An 11,295-nucleotide genomic window follows, 5' to 3' on the forward strand; every position below is an offset into this window, starting at 1 on the left:
GGGTCCCCAGGCCCGCCACACTCCACCCTAGCCCTGCCCCAGCTCCTCCTCCCAGCGATCCCGCAACTGGCGCTACCCCTCCCCAGCCCCAGCCTGCTCCTCGAAGCTACCCACCAGCCCTGCCCCGCTCGTCCCCAACTCCTCCTCCCAGCTTTCTCCGACACCGCTCTGCTCCGCCGGAACCCCGCCTGGCCCCTCCACAGCTCCTCCTCGCAGGTTTCGCTCATCCCCACACCCCTTTGGCCGCTCCTTCACAAACCTGTCCGCCAGTCCCTCCCTGCCCCTTCCCAGCTCCACCCGCTCGACCGCAGCTCTTCCTCCGCGCGGGCCACCAGCCACGCCCCACTCCTCCCCCCTTTCGCCTTTCCGGGGTCCCCCTCCCTGCCCTACAACTCCGCAGGTCCTCACCCACAGTGGTCCCCCAACTCCTCCCAAGGCTCCACGTCCAATTCCACCTCCCCAACGTAAGCCCGCTGCACCCCAGCTCAGCCTTCCCACTTTCCTCAGCTCCACCCGCCCCTCTCCAGCTCCTCCACTCAGCTCCGCCCCGCTACTCCCCAGGTCTCCATCCCCGGTGGTCCCCCAGCTTCTCCTCTGCCGCCTCCCCACGCTCCGCTTCCCCAGCGCTCCGCAGATCCCCCCGGCACCTCCGCGGGCTACCCCTCCTCAGGCCCACCCTACTCTTCGCACAGCTCCTCCTCCGCCAAATCCCCCCCAAGCTCAGTTCTAGCTCCCCCCCCAGCTCTTTCTCACAGCCGGAGCCCACGCTTCTTGCAGGGGCGCCCCAGCTACTCCCCGAAACCTGCCTCACAGCTCCTCCCCCAACTCCTTCCCACAGGCCGCCCGCCCGAAACCCTCCCCCAGCCCCGCCTCCCGTAGCCCCGCCCCGCTGGCCCGTCCCCAGAGCGCCCACCCCGCCCCTTCTCGCCGCGCCCCCATTTCTTTTCTCACTTCCGGTTCCGCTCCAGCCGTCGGTGCCTACCTCCCCACCGAGCGGGAGCGTGCCCCGCGAGTCGCGGCGCGCTGAGTCCAAACACGTCTCCTAGCGGCCGGGGCTGGCGCGGCTCTGTGCGTGCGCACGTGGGTGCGTGTGTACGTAACGGCTTGGCTGCGGGCCTCCGCGCTTGCGCACGGGCCTGTTCGGCCCCTCCGTGTGCGTACGTGGGTTCGCGCCTGCGCACACGCCGCAGAGAAGGGGCGCCGGCGCCTGAGCGAGCCTGTCAGGTGAGGGGCCGCCGGCGCCTGAGCGAGCCTGTCAGCGGTGCCCGGGGCCGGGCCGCTCCGATGGCCTCAGGGGGGCCGCGGCGATGGCCCGAGAGCCACGATGCGGGCGGAGCACTCTGTCCTCCCTCCGCGGCCAGCGTCGTCTCGCCGGCGCGTGGGAGCCGGTGGTCCTGGCGCTGGTGGCGTCGGTGGGTCCCTCGGAAGCGGCCGATCCCGCCCAGTGGTCGCAGCCGGGCCAGCCGAGGGTGCCCGCGCCTCCGTGCCCGGACCCGCCCGCCGGCAAGGGGGCCGGGAAGCCGGTGCCGCTGAGGCCTGCTCGGCCCTCCACGGGACGGTACCTCTGGGCTGGGGTTTCCCGGGCCGGGGCGGGCGGGTCTGGGAGCATGCACAGAGCTGCCCAGGCCACCCTTCCCTGTCCCCTCCTCCCGCCACTGTCACAACGCCCGCCATCCTTCGAAGTGCCCGGACCAGCGACGGGCCTGTGCGCGTAGAAGCAGGAGCGTGCCCTCCCTCACTGTGTCCCTCCCTGCGTCCCCTGGGCCCTGGGCTGTGACCTACGTGAGGTTCCCCCGGCTGTGCAGCTGTGCGGTGTTCAGCTGGTTGCCTGTGGCACTCCTCCCGCAGGGGCCGACTCAGGATTTTATTGAGGGGAACGGGATTGTGGGGTCCCCAGATCTTTCCCCTGAGACCGTGGGAGGTGGGGGGGTCATCTGTCTCCTGTCGGATAAGGGGTCTGCTAGGCTGGAAGGACACGGTCCGCTTCCAGGAGAGGATCTTCTCTGCTGCTGCTGGCTGGGGCGTCAACGTGATGAGCAGAACCAAACCTTGAGGGAGGTGTTTCCCATGCCGGGGGCCCTCCTGAGTCCCCGGGGTCCCCCAACCCTGCTGAGCAGGAAACCTGTTCTGGCACATCCGCCAACGTTGTTGTCCTTTTCTACCTACTGACTTTGTCTTCTCCCCGCCACCCACCCCAGTCCTTGTGCAGGTGACGAAGCCCAGACGAGTGGAACAGCGTTTCCTGCTCAGACCACAAAGCAGGTACTCTGCGGGGTGGGGCAGGAGGGCACCCTTACAGTTCCATCCCTCGAGGGGCTCCGTCCACACTGTTCCGTCCTCCTTGTGGTTTTGTGGCCCCGATGACAAAAGGGTTGGCCAAGAAACTGAATGGCAGACACGACGCAAACCCGCAGTCCGGTTATCGACCCTCGTAGAAGAAAGAGAAAGGGCCAGGCCACAGGGGGACATCCAGCCTCCCTCGTGAATAATCCGGACCCAATGAACAGGGCGACCCTCTGTCACCCGTCGGGTTGGCCGGACTGGAACAGGGTAACGATGCTCAGGGCCGGCAGTGGAGGAGGGAGGACGTGGAACCCTTGCCCGTGGTTGGCGGGGCGTGCACAGGGCAGCCTTTGGGGAAGGTGATCTGCCGGCCTGTACATCAGCATCTCAGGTGCGCATGCCGTGACCCTGGCCGCCTTCTAAACAGGTCCTCTGCCCGCGAGTGTCTGTTGTGACGTCCTCTGTAGTGGCAGAAAGTACGCCGCAGCCTGGGAGTCTCCATCAGTAAGGGAAGAGTCAGCAGATGGAGGGACAGCCCACAACGGGAGGCCCCACAGGCAGTGCAAAAGATGACAGATGACGATGTCCAGGCATGGAGGAACATGCCGGACGTGCCCCGGGTGGAGAAAGCACTGTGCGCCCTGCGGAGATGTCCGGGACGGAGCTTACGCCTACCTCTGAATTAGTTTGCCACGGTGGTGGGAGCAGACTCCCACAGACTGGGTGGCTTAAAGAGCAGAAAGGAATGGTCTCCCGTTTCTGGGAGCTGGAAGTCTGAGCTCTAGGCGTCAGCTATATTCACCTCTTCCGAGAGCCGGGGGAGCACATGTGCCGTCCCTCCCCCGCAGCTTCTGTTGCTTTCCTGGCCATCTGTGGCCTCCCCTAGCTGGTGGATCGCTGCCTGCCTCTTCACATGCCTGTCCCTGAACTTCACCCCTTTACAAGGACACCAGTCATCCTGGGTGAGGGTCTGCCGAGCTGCGCTCATTTGAACTCAAAGGGTCTGTAAAGACCTTTTCTTTCTACGGAAGGTTACGTTCTGAGGGACTGGGGATTGAGGCCTCCTCGGACCTGCGAATTGGGCGGGGACGTGATGCAACCGATAAGGACGGATAAAGGCCCTGAGGGAGGGATGCTCTGGGCCTGCGCCCCGGATGGAAGGAAGGCCTTGGTGGCTGCAGGGTGGTGAGTAGAGGGGAGAAGGGAGCAGATAGCAGGGGGTGGGGGTGAAGATCACGTGGGGCCTTGAGGCCCGGGTGACAAGTGTGGATCTGTTCTGGATGGGACAGGCGGCCCCTCGGAGGTTCTGTCAGGGGAGTGACACGATGGATCACTCCTGTGCCAGAACCGCTCTGTCCACGGTGCAGACGCTAGCGTGCTGCGCGCCCACGGCGAGTCCGAGGATGACCGGGAGACCGCCCGAGAGGGCAGCGGGACCTGGGGAGACTTGGACTAGGATGGTGGCCGTGGCGACGATGGAGAGGGGTCAGGCTCTGAGGAGGTTGGGGGAGCGGCGCCCGGGTGATGTGAGGGCCCGGGGCAGGAAGGGGAGCCCGGGCAGCTGCTGGGTCGGGGACTGGAACGACGCATTGATGGTGAACGGAAGTGGATTTGAGGGTGGCGGTGGTTGGGGACCTGAGGCTGCTGGCTCTGGAAGGTGGAGACGAAGCGGGAGTGGCCCGTGTGGAGGGGAGGGAGGGGTGGTTAAGGGCACCGGGCTGTCGGGCCGCGACTTAGATGAGGACAGAACAGGCACGGGGCGGGTCCCTGGTGCCTGGGGTGGCCCGTGTGTTCCTGGAACGTGGGGGGTGGCACACGGCGAAGGGGCAGAGGCTGCGAGTGTAGACTAGCGTCCTGGGGACCTCTGCCGTGTGGAGATTCGAAGGCCTCAGGAGGCGGAGGCCTGTGTGGGCTGAGGAGGGGGCGGGTTGGGGGGGGGAGTCTTTGTCCTTGTGGTGAGGGCTACACAGGTGTGGCAAACCCAGGGGCCTCCCCATGTGTGCTCTCCTGGGGCGCAGTGGCCTCTGTGGTGGCACTGACCACATGCTGTCCTGGCCCTGCCTGTGTCTAGCCGTCTCCGCCCTCCTGCGCGAGCTCGCCAGGGACTCCGTCTGATGGACAGGTCGTCGTGAGCACCGGCCCCTTCCTTTGGGCCCGTCAGCTGACCGTGTAGTGGTAGAAGGAAGGAGCCAAGGCTCTCTGCTACCCCACCAGGTGGGGGGGGTCTCAGGGTGACCCGTGGGACGCTGGGGAGAGGTCTTGCCCGCGTCATGAGCGGGGAGCGCCGGGCGTGATGCTCGTTGACGTGCGTGGTTCCGTGTTTCCGCAGGCCAGGTGAGGCCCCGGAGCTGTAGGGAGATGAAGTTCGGCTGCCTCTCCTTCCGGCAGCCTTATGCGGGTTTTGTCTTAAATGGGGTCAAGACCGTGGAGACGCGTTGGCGGCCTCTGCTGAGCGGCCACCGGAACTGCACCATCGCCATCCACATTGCCCACAGGGACTGGGAAGACGGGGCTTGGAGGAAGCTGCTGGCCGAGAGGCTTGGCATGAGCCCCGCTCAGATTCAGGCCTTGCTTCGGGAAGGGGAGAAGTATGGCCGCGGAGTGATAGCAGGCAAGTGACCGGAGTCCAGAGGCTGCTGGGACATCTCCGAGGGCTGCCCCCCAGCGTCTGGCTCCGGGTTGGGTGGCTTGTTTTCTTTAGAACTGCTGGGTGCCTGGGCCGTGGTTTCTTTAAGCAACACACCCTTCAGAGGGGCAGCCGGGGACCCTGGGCTCGGGGGCTGGGGGTCGCCGGGGACCCACCACCTCGGGGGAAGCCTGCATCCACTCTGGGCCTCGGTTCCGTTCTTGATCTTGGAGGCAGGGACAGGTTCCCAGACTCCACATGGCATTTGCCTGCGGGCGTATATGTGTACACCCCTGTATTTGTGCTCGAGCACGTGTGTCTGTGTGTGCACGCACGTACACGTACACGTGGCAGAGACCCTGGGAGGCGGTTTGGGGTAGCCTCCAGGCTCGGGCTGTTGCCTGGCTTTGCGGGCGATGCCCCACCCCCATGGTCCCTGCATCCTGGATAAGTTCCCTGGAGGGGTCGGGTCCCACGGCTGCACCTGCCACCTGCCGGAAGTGCTTGGGGACCTGACGGACTCTTCCTCCTGGCGTCGGGAGCCCTTCTGATCTCTGCCTGCTGCCCTAAGCAAGTTGGGCAGGGACCTGCCCGATAGTTGGGTGTGGTCATTGAGGACAAGGCCCTCCACTTCCTTTCTCTCCCTCCCTCGGCCTCACCCAGAATTCCCTGAACAGAGTTTGGCCATGTTGCAAATGCTCCATCAGAGGGGCCCCGCATATCCCGTGTCCCCTCGGTGAGACTCCCTTAGTCTCTGGTGCTTGGAGCGATCGATGGCTGTGTTCTGCAACAGGTGGGCCTCGGTTTCGGGAGGAAAAACCACCGTGTGCTTCTCTTTGTGCATAGGGCTTATTGACGTTGGGGAAACTTTGCTGTGCCCAGAAGACTTAGCTCCGGAGGAGGTCGTGGAACTGGAAAAGCAAGCTGTCCTGAGCAGCCTGAAGCAGAAGTACCTCACTGTGCTTTCGAACCCCAGGTGGTTGCTGGAGCCCATCCCCAGGAAAGGCGGAAAGGACATCTTCCAGGTAGACATCCCAGAGCACCTGATCCCCTCGGGACGGGCGGCCTGAGGAGAGGGCAGGCTTAGGGAGGAGCGCTGCGTCCTGCCCCGGGAGCTGAGCGTCCGTCGGCCACAGCAGCGTGGTCCGGCTTGGCCCCGCTGCGGAGGCCGCTATGGCTGCGTGCTGTTCGTGGACCCCGATTTCCGCACTCCCGTGCGGGGACAGCTCAGCCGGACGTTCCTTGGGAGCTGCCCCTCTGGGCTCCTCGACAGCCTCAAGGACCCTGACCTTCAGGAGAAAGGGCAAGCTGCCAGAAAGGCCTTTGCACCTCAACTAATTTGGATTGTACAAAGAAATCGGGTTTTAAGAGAACTAGTTAGTGGCTCCCCCCCTTCTCGTTTCTGGTCAAAAGTCAGCGAGGGCTTGAACAGCATCCAGGGACTGTTGTGGAAGGCAGGCCCAGGAGTGGCCAGCCACGTCGGCCCCCTTCACGGTGACGAGGACATCGGACTGAGAAACAAAGCACCCGCCTGTCCTCTCAGATGACTGTTGCTCTGCTGTAAAAGCGACCCTTGGCCCAGGAAGTATGCGTGTTCCACACATGGCACGGCTACGTCGTGTGCAAGCGGACCCTAAATACAGCCCTGATGGGAAAGTGATTGAGTGGTGGTGGTTCTTTTGTGGCGAACCTTTTGTTGTTGCTTTTTCTGTGTTCCCTGCAGAGTTTCTAGTAGGTGTTCTCTCTGGGGATGCCGGGCCACCCTCGCCCCCCTCCGGCCATTGACTGGAAAGGTCTGTCTCTTCTGAGCTAGCCTAACGGCATCCCTTGTCCCTGCTCTGAGGTGGGCCTCTTTGGAAGGCCTCTGGCCCTCGCACTCGGCTGCTGATCAGAAACTTGCCGGCATCACAGGGGACCCATGAGGAAAGGCCCTCCTGTTTCAAACTACATGAATGCTGTAAGGGGACACCACCAAGGTCAGGGGTGAGGCCTGCTGTCTTCTCCGGACCGGCCTGCAAGGCTCTGGGCCAGATCTTCCTGGGCCTTCCTCAACACTCGTGGCCAGCTCCTGGGCTGTGTGTGTGATAGTGCTGCTGCTTCAGAGAAAAGGGGACCCACCGGCACCAAAACCTGTCCCGGGCCAGGATTCCTAGCCTCCCCAGGGCGATCCGATGAGGCGTGTGTAGTGTCACAAGTTGAAAAGAACACAGACTCGCCGTTGTCGTTTGATTGTTTATTTACTCCTGCCGAGTTCTGCTTTTCTTTATTAAAGCCAAAAACAGATTCACGGTTATACAGTAGTGATTTTTACTTGTCACCAGTGGCCTGTGAGCTTAGGGACCTGGATTGTCCTTGAAATGTTCACAGAGGGCGCACCTGTAATCTGAGGAGCCCTCCTCCTCGTCGTTCTCGTTCTCACTGGGGACCTCGTCTGGGGACATGACCGAAAGGGCAGCCAGCAGGATGGAATAGCAGGCGTTGTACAGCGACATCACTGACCCGTAATCTGGGTAGGGTGCGGGGGCGGTGGGCAGCTCGCCCGCGCCCTCCCTTCCGGTGGTAGCGGGGGGCGCAACTGTGTCATTCCTGGAGGTGCCCTCCCCACACGGGCCGCCCTGCTCCCCGGAGGCAGGATTCTCCGTGTCATACCCCGCCGCACTGCTCAGGGACCAGATACCAGAGAAGGTAAAGGACCCGGTGCCACTGGGTCCCGGAACATTTGGGCCTTCTTTGGGGGCTGCCTTGTCCTCCTTGGTGGATTCCTTGTGATGGATTCGTGGGGACCGTCTTGTAGGTACCACGGGCTTCTTTCTCTTTGACGGTGTTGCGCCGCTCCCTGGCCACCCGGCGACAGTTCTCAGATCACTTTTTCTCTGAATATTCTCCAGCAGCCCTGGCCTGTCTCGCTGAAAGCTGGAGTTGCGGTAGAGCTGAAATGGAGATTCATCATTTTAGACATTCTGGAAGGAAAGAGCCGTGTCCCCTGCTGCCCCCGCCGTCGCCACCACCACCACGGCCACGGCCGTCCCTACTGCCATCACTGCCCCCAGCCCGACCACCGCGAGCATCGCCGCAACCACCGCCCCCACCACTGCCACCACCACTCTCGCCCCTTCTACCCCCACCACCACCACTGTCCCCACCACCACCACCATCGCTGCCGCTACTGCCACCCCCACTCGCGCTCCATCTAACCCCCCCCCCCACGACCACCACAGCTACTCCCTGCCCTCACCCCGCCCAGGGCAGTCTTAATGGTCCAGTTCTACTAGGGAGAAAAGCAGCTGCCTGTGAGCTTCACTATGCCCTAGACCCTGAGCTCACAAACGACCCAGAATGCATAGGTTAAGGTGTTCACATACCTGTGTGACGTTCCCTGGCCTCTGTTTAGGCATAGAGAAATACATTATTTGAAATATTAATAAGAAATGAAACCCTTTCATGAGATTGTTCATCTGGGTCTACTAGGAAAGCGTCAGGACAGAAAACATGGGAAACCAAGAACTTTCTACTTTACCATCATCTTCCTGTTCCCTGGGGCATGAACCGAAGGGTTGTTTGGGCGTATTTTGCTGAACCCGTACAGGTTCATTAGGCGGATGAACCCCTTCAAGCTGTCAGTTTCAAAGATTCTCTCTGGGCCCCTGCGGTGGAGAATCTCCCTCTGGAAAAGGTCTTCATCGATGATCACAGTGTCGCCGTCGTCATTCCAGCACACGGACGTGAAGGTGGTGTCCTCCACGATCCTCCAGAGCCTTCTTGGGAAGGAGAGCCCGAAAATGTTTTCTCCCACGTTGTAGGCACCGCGGTTTGGGGCCGGTGGCGGTGGGTTGTCTTGGGGGCCTGGATCTCGGCTCACGGCTGGACCCTCCTCGCGCCTCTCCAAATTCCGGGAATCCAAATTGAGGTGCAGGGAGGAACTGGACGGGACCTCTCCTGCCGACTCCCCATCACCGGGAGGAGCCAGCATGACTTGGTATATGTTGTCGTTACTCTGACTAGCCATGGAGCTAGTCTAGATCAAGAGCATTTTCACCCTGAGGCCGTCTTGCTAGACTCTTGAGTCAGAAATGCCTCCAGCCAAGACAGGATGCCCAATATATACTGTTCACGAAATTCTAGAATTGCGTAGTGGGGCAACCGGGTGCCCGGGTCATCGCCCTCTTTATCTGTCATGTGATGTCACAAAGGTGGCTCCGAGCTGGTCTGGAGAGGGAACCCTGGCCAAGTGTGGGGGCGGGACGGGGTACAGGCCCCCAGCTTCTCTCTTTTCTACGAGTATACAGAAGCATGGTTTGAGTTCTCCAGAAAGGCTCCTGGCTACAGCCAGGCACACTGTTTCCCGGGGCCAGGCGCTGGATGGGTAGAGAAGCCATGATTCCAGGTCCACTCCCACTCCCCGAGGACGGGGGAGACCTGTTGTTGGCCTCTCGGCTTAGCTCAAGGGCCAGGCCCCGGTTAGTCCTGGCTTGACTACCACCAAATCCGTCCCAGTCAGATGGGCCCTTGGGGGACTGTATCTCTCAGAAGACGGCAGTCCCTAGCGGTCTAGCTGGCCTGGTCTCAGTTGGTAGCCCACCTCTTCTACCTGTCCGCCCCCCCCCCCCCGCAATTCCTGCTTTGGTCTCTTCCATCTGCTTCTGTTGGTTAGTTGGTCCTGCTCAGATGGGCCTGAGCAAAGAGTCCTTTTTTCTCACCCCTGGATCCAGTGTTGCCATAGTAGGGCTGAGCTCGGCAGGGCGAGCGCGTCCCTCTTGTTCCTCAAGCTCGGCGTCACGCGCAGCGCCTCAGACACACTGTTACCCACAGCACCAGTGCCGTCTGTGAACGGCCACTGCCTCCACCCTGCTTGAGGGACTCTTGTCGAGCTCTGCTTGTCCCCAGACCTCGTCCCTCTCCAGATCATGATGGGATTGTCCCTTGTTCCCATTTGTTCCCTGTAGAAACACTCCCACGTTGGGGACACTTGTGTTCGCCCGTGGCAGAGCTCCTAGCACAGACAGGTGGACGCAGCCTCCCTGGAGGCCGCCTCGAAGGCCCGATCGCTTTTCCTCAGCAGAGTGCTGTGGCTCCAGCTCTCCCGGATTTCTGGCCTCCCGCTTCCCAGCTAGATCTCCTTTGGCACTTCCCCTTTTGAGGACTTGACTTTGGGGTTCAGCGTACATTCTGTTCAGTTGAAACAAAGCATTTCACGGGCCCACACCCATGCCAGGCCTGCTCCCCTTGCCCCGAGCCCGCCCCCACCCGACCCCGGCGTTCCTCTCCTACCTCGTCGTTACCCGGACGACCGAGCCACCGAGTGATGCTGTTGGCGCTGGGGTTGCTTGTCAAAGGGCCTGCTCTAAACAGCCTCCCTCCCAAGGAAAATTTCGACTTGTTTAGCTAGGCGTGACCAGAGGAAGCCAATACACACTATCTGAAAATAGAGGAGAGTCTGGGTGTGGGGTGGGACAAAACCTAAATGGAAAGTCCTCTTCACCACAGACGACAGGATGGGACGGTAGCTCGGGGCATTTGTGTTCTCTAGCCCCCGGGACAGCTCTGTTCTTAGTCTTCACTCTGGTGCCATGCTGCCCCCTCCTTTGTTCCTGCTCCAGGGCGGCGGCCTCCAGAAGGCCTTCCTCTGGGGCCTGGGCGCCCTTAGGGCCCCTCTCCTGGGGCGCCCATGGCCAGGCCAGCTCCCACACAGTCCCAGTTGAGGAGCTCCTGTCTCCCCATCCAGACAAGGAAGGAGGTCCTGGAAGACAGCAGTGACCATCATGTGAACCTGGTTCCCAAAAGTTCTGTGTTCCCCCAGCAGCAGCTGGAAAAAAGCTGTGCCTTTGAAGAGGGCAGGAGGAGCCCTCGGGGAGGACACCTGCCTCACAGTGGCCGTGCCCATCACTGCCTGGTGTCCGGGCCGTTTACTCTGGACCACAGTCCCTCGGGAAGGTGTCGGGAAAGGCCCAGCCGAGGCCGTGGAAGGTGGAGTCAAGCCCAGCTTTCACCTGAGGAAGAGGAGCCGGTCCCTTCTGCCTGCCCTGAAGCCACGAAGCCACCGGTCCCCGGTGGGGACAAGCAGCAAAGGAAGCTGTCTGCTCTGGTGCTGTCACATTTCTGTCCTCGTCCAAGGCTCAGGGGACACTGGGAAGCATATCCACGGGGCCATGGTGTAAAACATGCCTTTCTAAAGGACCCACACGTTGGGGCGCCTGGGTGGCTCAGTGGGTTAAGCCTCTGCCTTCGGCTCAGGTCATGATCTCGGGGTTCCAGGATCGAGCCCCGCATCGGGCTCTCTGCTCAGCAAGGAGTCTGCTTACCCCTGTCTCTCTGCCTGCCTCTCTGCCTACTTGTGATCTCTCTCTGTGTCAAATAAATAAATAAAATATTTAAAAAAAAAAAAAAAA

At 61.7% G+C, this 11,295-nt stretch overlaps 2 protein-coding genes across 10 annotated transcripts; one reads left to right on the forward strand and one right to left on the reverse strand.

Moving 5' to 3' along the window:
• Positions 1-952: 952 nt before the first annotated feature.
• Positions 953-11,295, forward strand: EOLA2 (endothelium and lymphocyte associated ASCH domain 2). Of its 9 annotated transcripts, none has more exons than XM_082717138.1 (6): positions 1,031-1,224; positions 2,199-2,262; positions 4,355-4,497; positions 4,613-4,894; positions 5,756-5,934; positions 10,707-11,295. In XM_082717138.1, the coding sequence occupies exons 4-6, from the start codon at positions 4,642-4,644 to the stop codon at positions 11,145-11,147; spliced, it is 873 nt and encodes a 290-aa protein (XP_082573264.1). In that variant the 5' UTR covers positions 1,031-1,224; positions 2,199-2,262; positions 4,355-4,497; positions 4,613-4,641; the 3' UTR covers positions 11,148-11,295. The 9 variants fall into 9 exon arrangements, with proteins under 9 accessions (XP_082573268.1, XP_082573265.1, XP_082573272.1 ...); XM_082717143.1 differs by having other exon boundaries at positions 10,710-11,295; XM_082717144.1 differs by having other exon boundaries at positions 1,035-1,224; positions 10,507-11,295.
• On the reverse strand, positions 7,239-9,502 carry LOC309856238 (heat shock transcription factor, X-linked member 3-like). The gene is made up of 2 exons (XM_082717137.1): positions 8,427-9,502; positions 7,239-7,839 (listed from the first exon to the last, which is right to left on the reverse strand). Exons 1-2 carry the CDS (start codon positions 8,913-8,915, stop codon positions 7,243-7,245), a joined length of 1,086 nt encoding a protein of 361 aa, XP_082573263.1. The 5' UTR covers positions 8,916-9,502; the 3' UTR covers positions 7,239-7,242.

This window comes from Mustela nivalis (genome assembly GCF_964662115.1).
Source record: "Mustela nivalis genome assembly, chromosome: X".
NCBI lineage: Eukaryota > Metazoa > Chordata > Mammalia > Carnivora > Mustelidae > Mustela > Mustela nivalis.

Coding starts and splice junctions, on each gene's coding strand:
- EOLA2 (XM_082717142.1), top strand. CDS start 4,642: ATGAAGTTCGGCTGCCTCTCCTTCCGGCAGCCTTATGCGGGTTTTGTC. Junction 4,895..5,755: donor TGGCCGCGGAGTGATAGCAG/GCAAGTGACCGG, acceptor CTTTGTGCATAG/GGCTTATTGACGTTGGGGAA. Junction 5,935..10,706: donor GCGGAAAGGACATCTTCCAG/GTAGACATCCCA, acceptor GTGTTCCCCCAG/CAGCAGCTGGAAAAAAGCTG.
- LOC309856238 (XM_082717137.1), bottom strand. CDS start 8,915: ATGGCTAGTCAGAGTAACGACAACATATACCAAGTCATGCTGGCTCCT. Junction 7,840..8,426: donor CAGGGAACAGGAAGATGATG/GTAAAGTAGAAA, acceptor TCTCCATTTCAG/CTCTACCGCAACTCCAGCTT.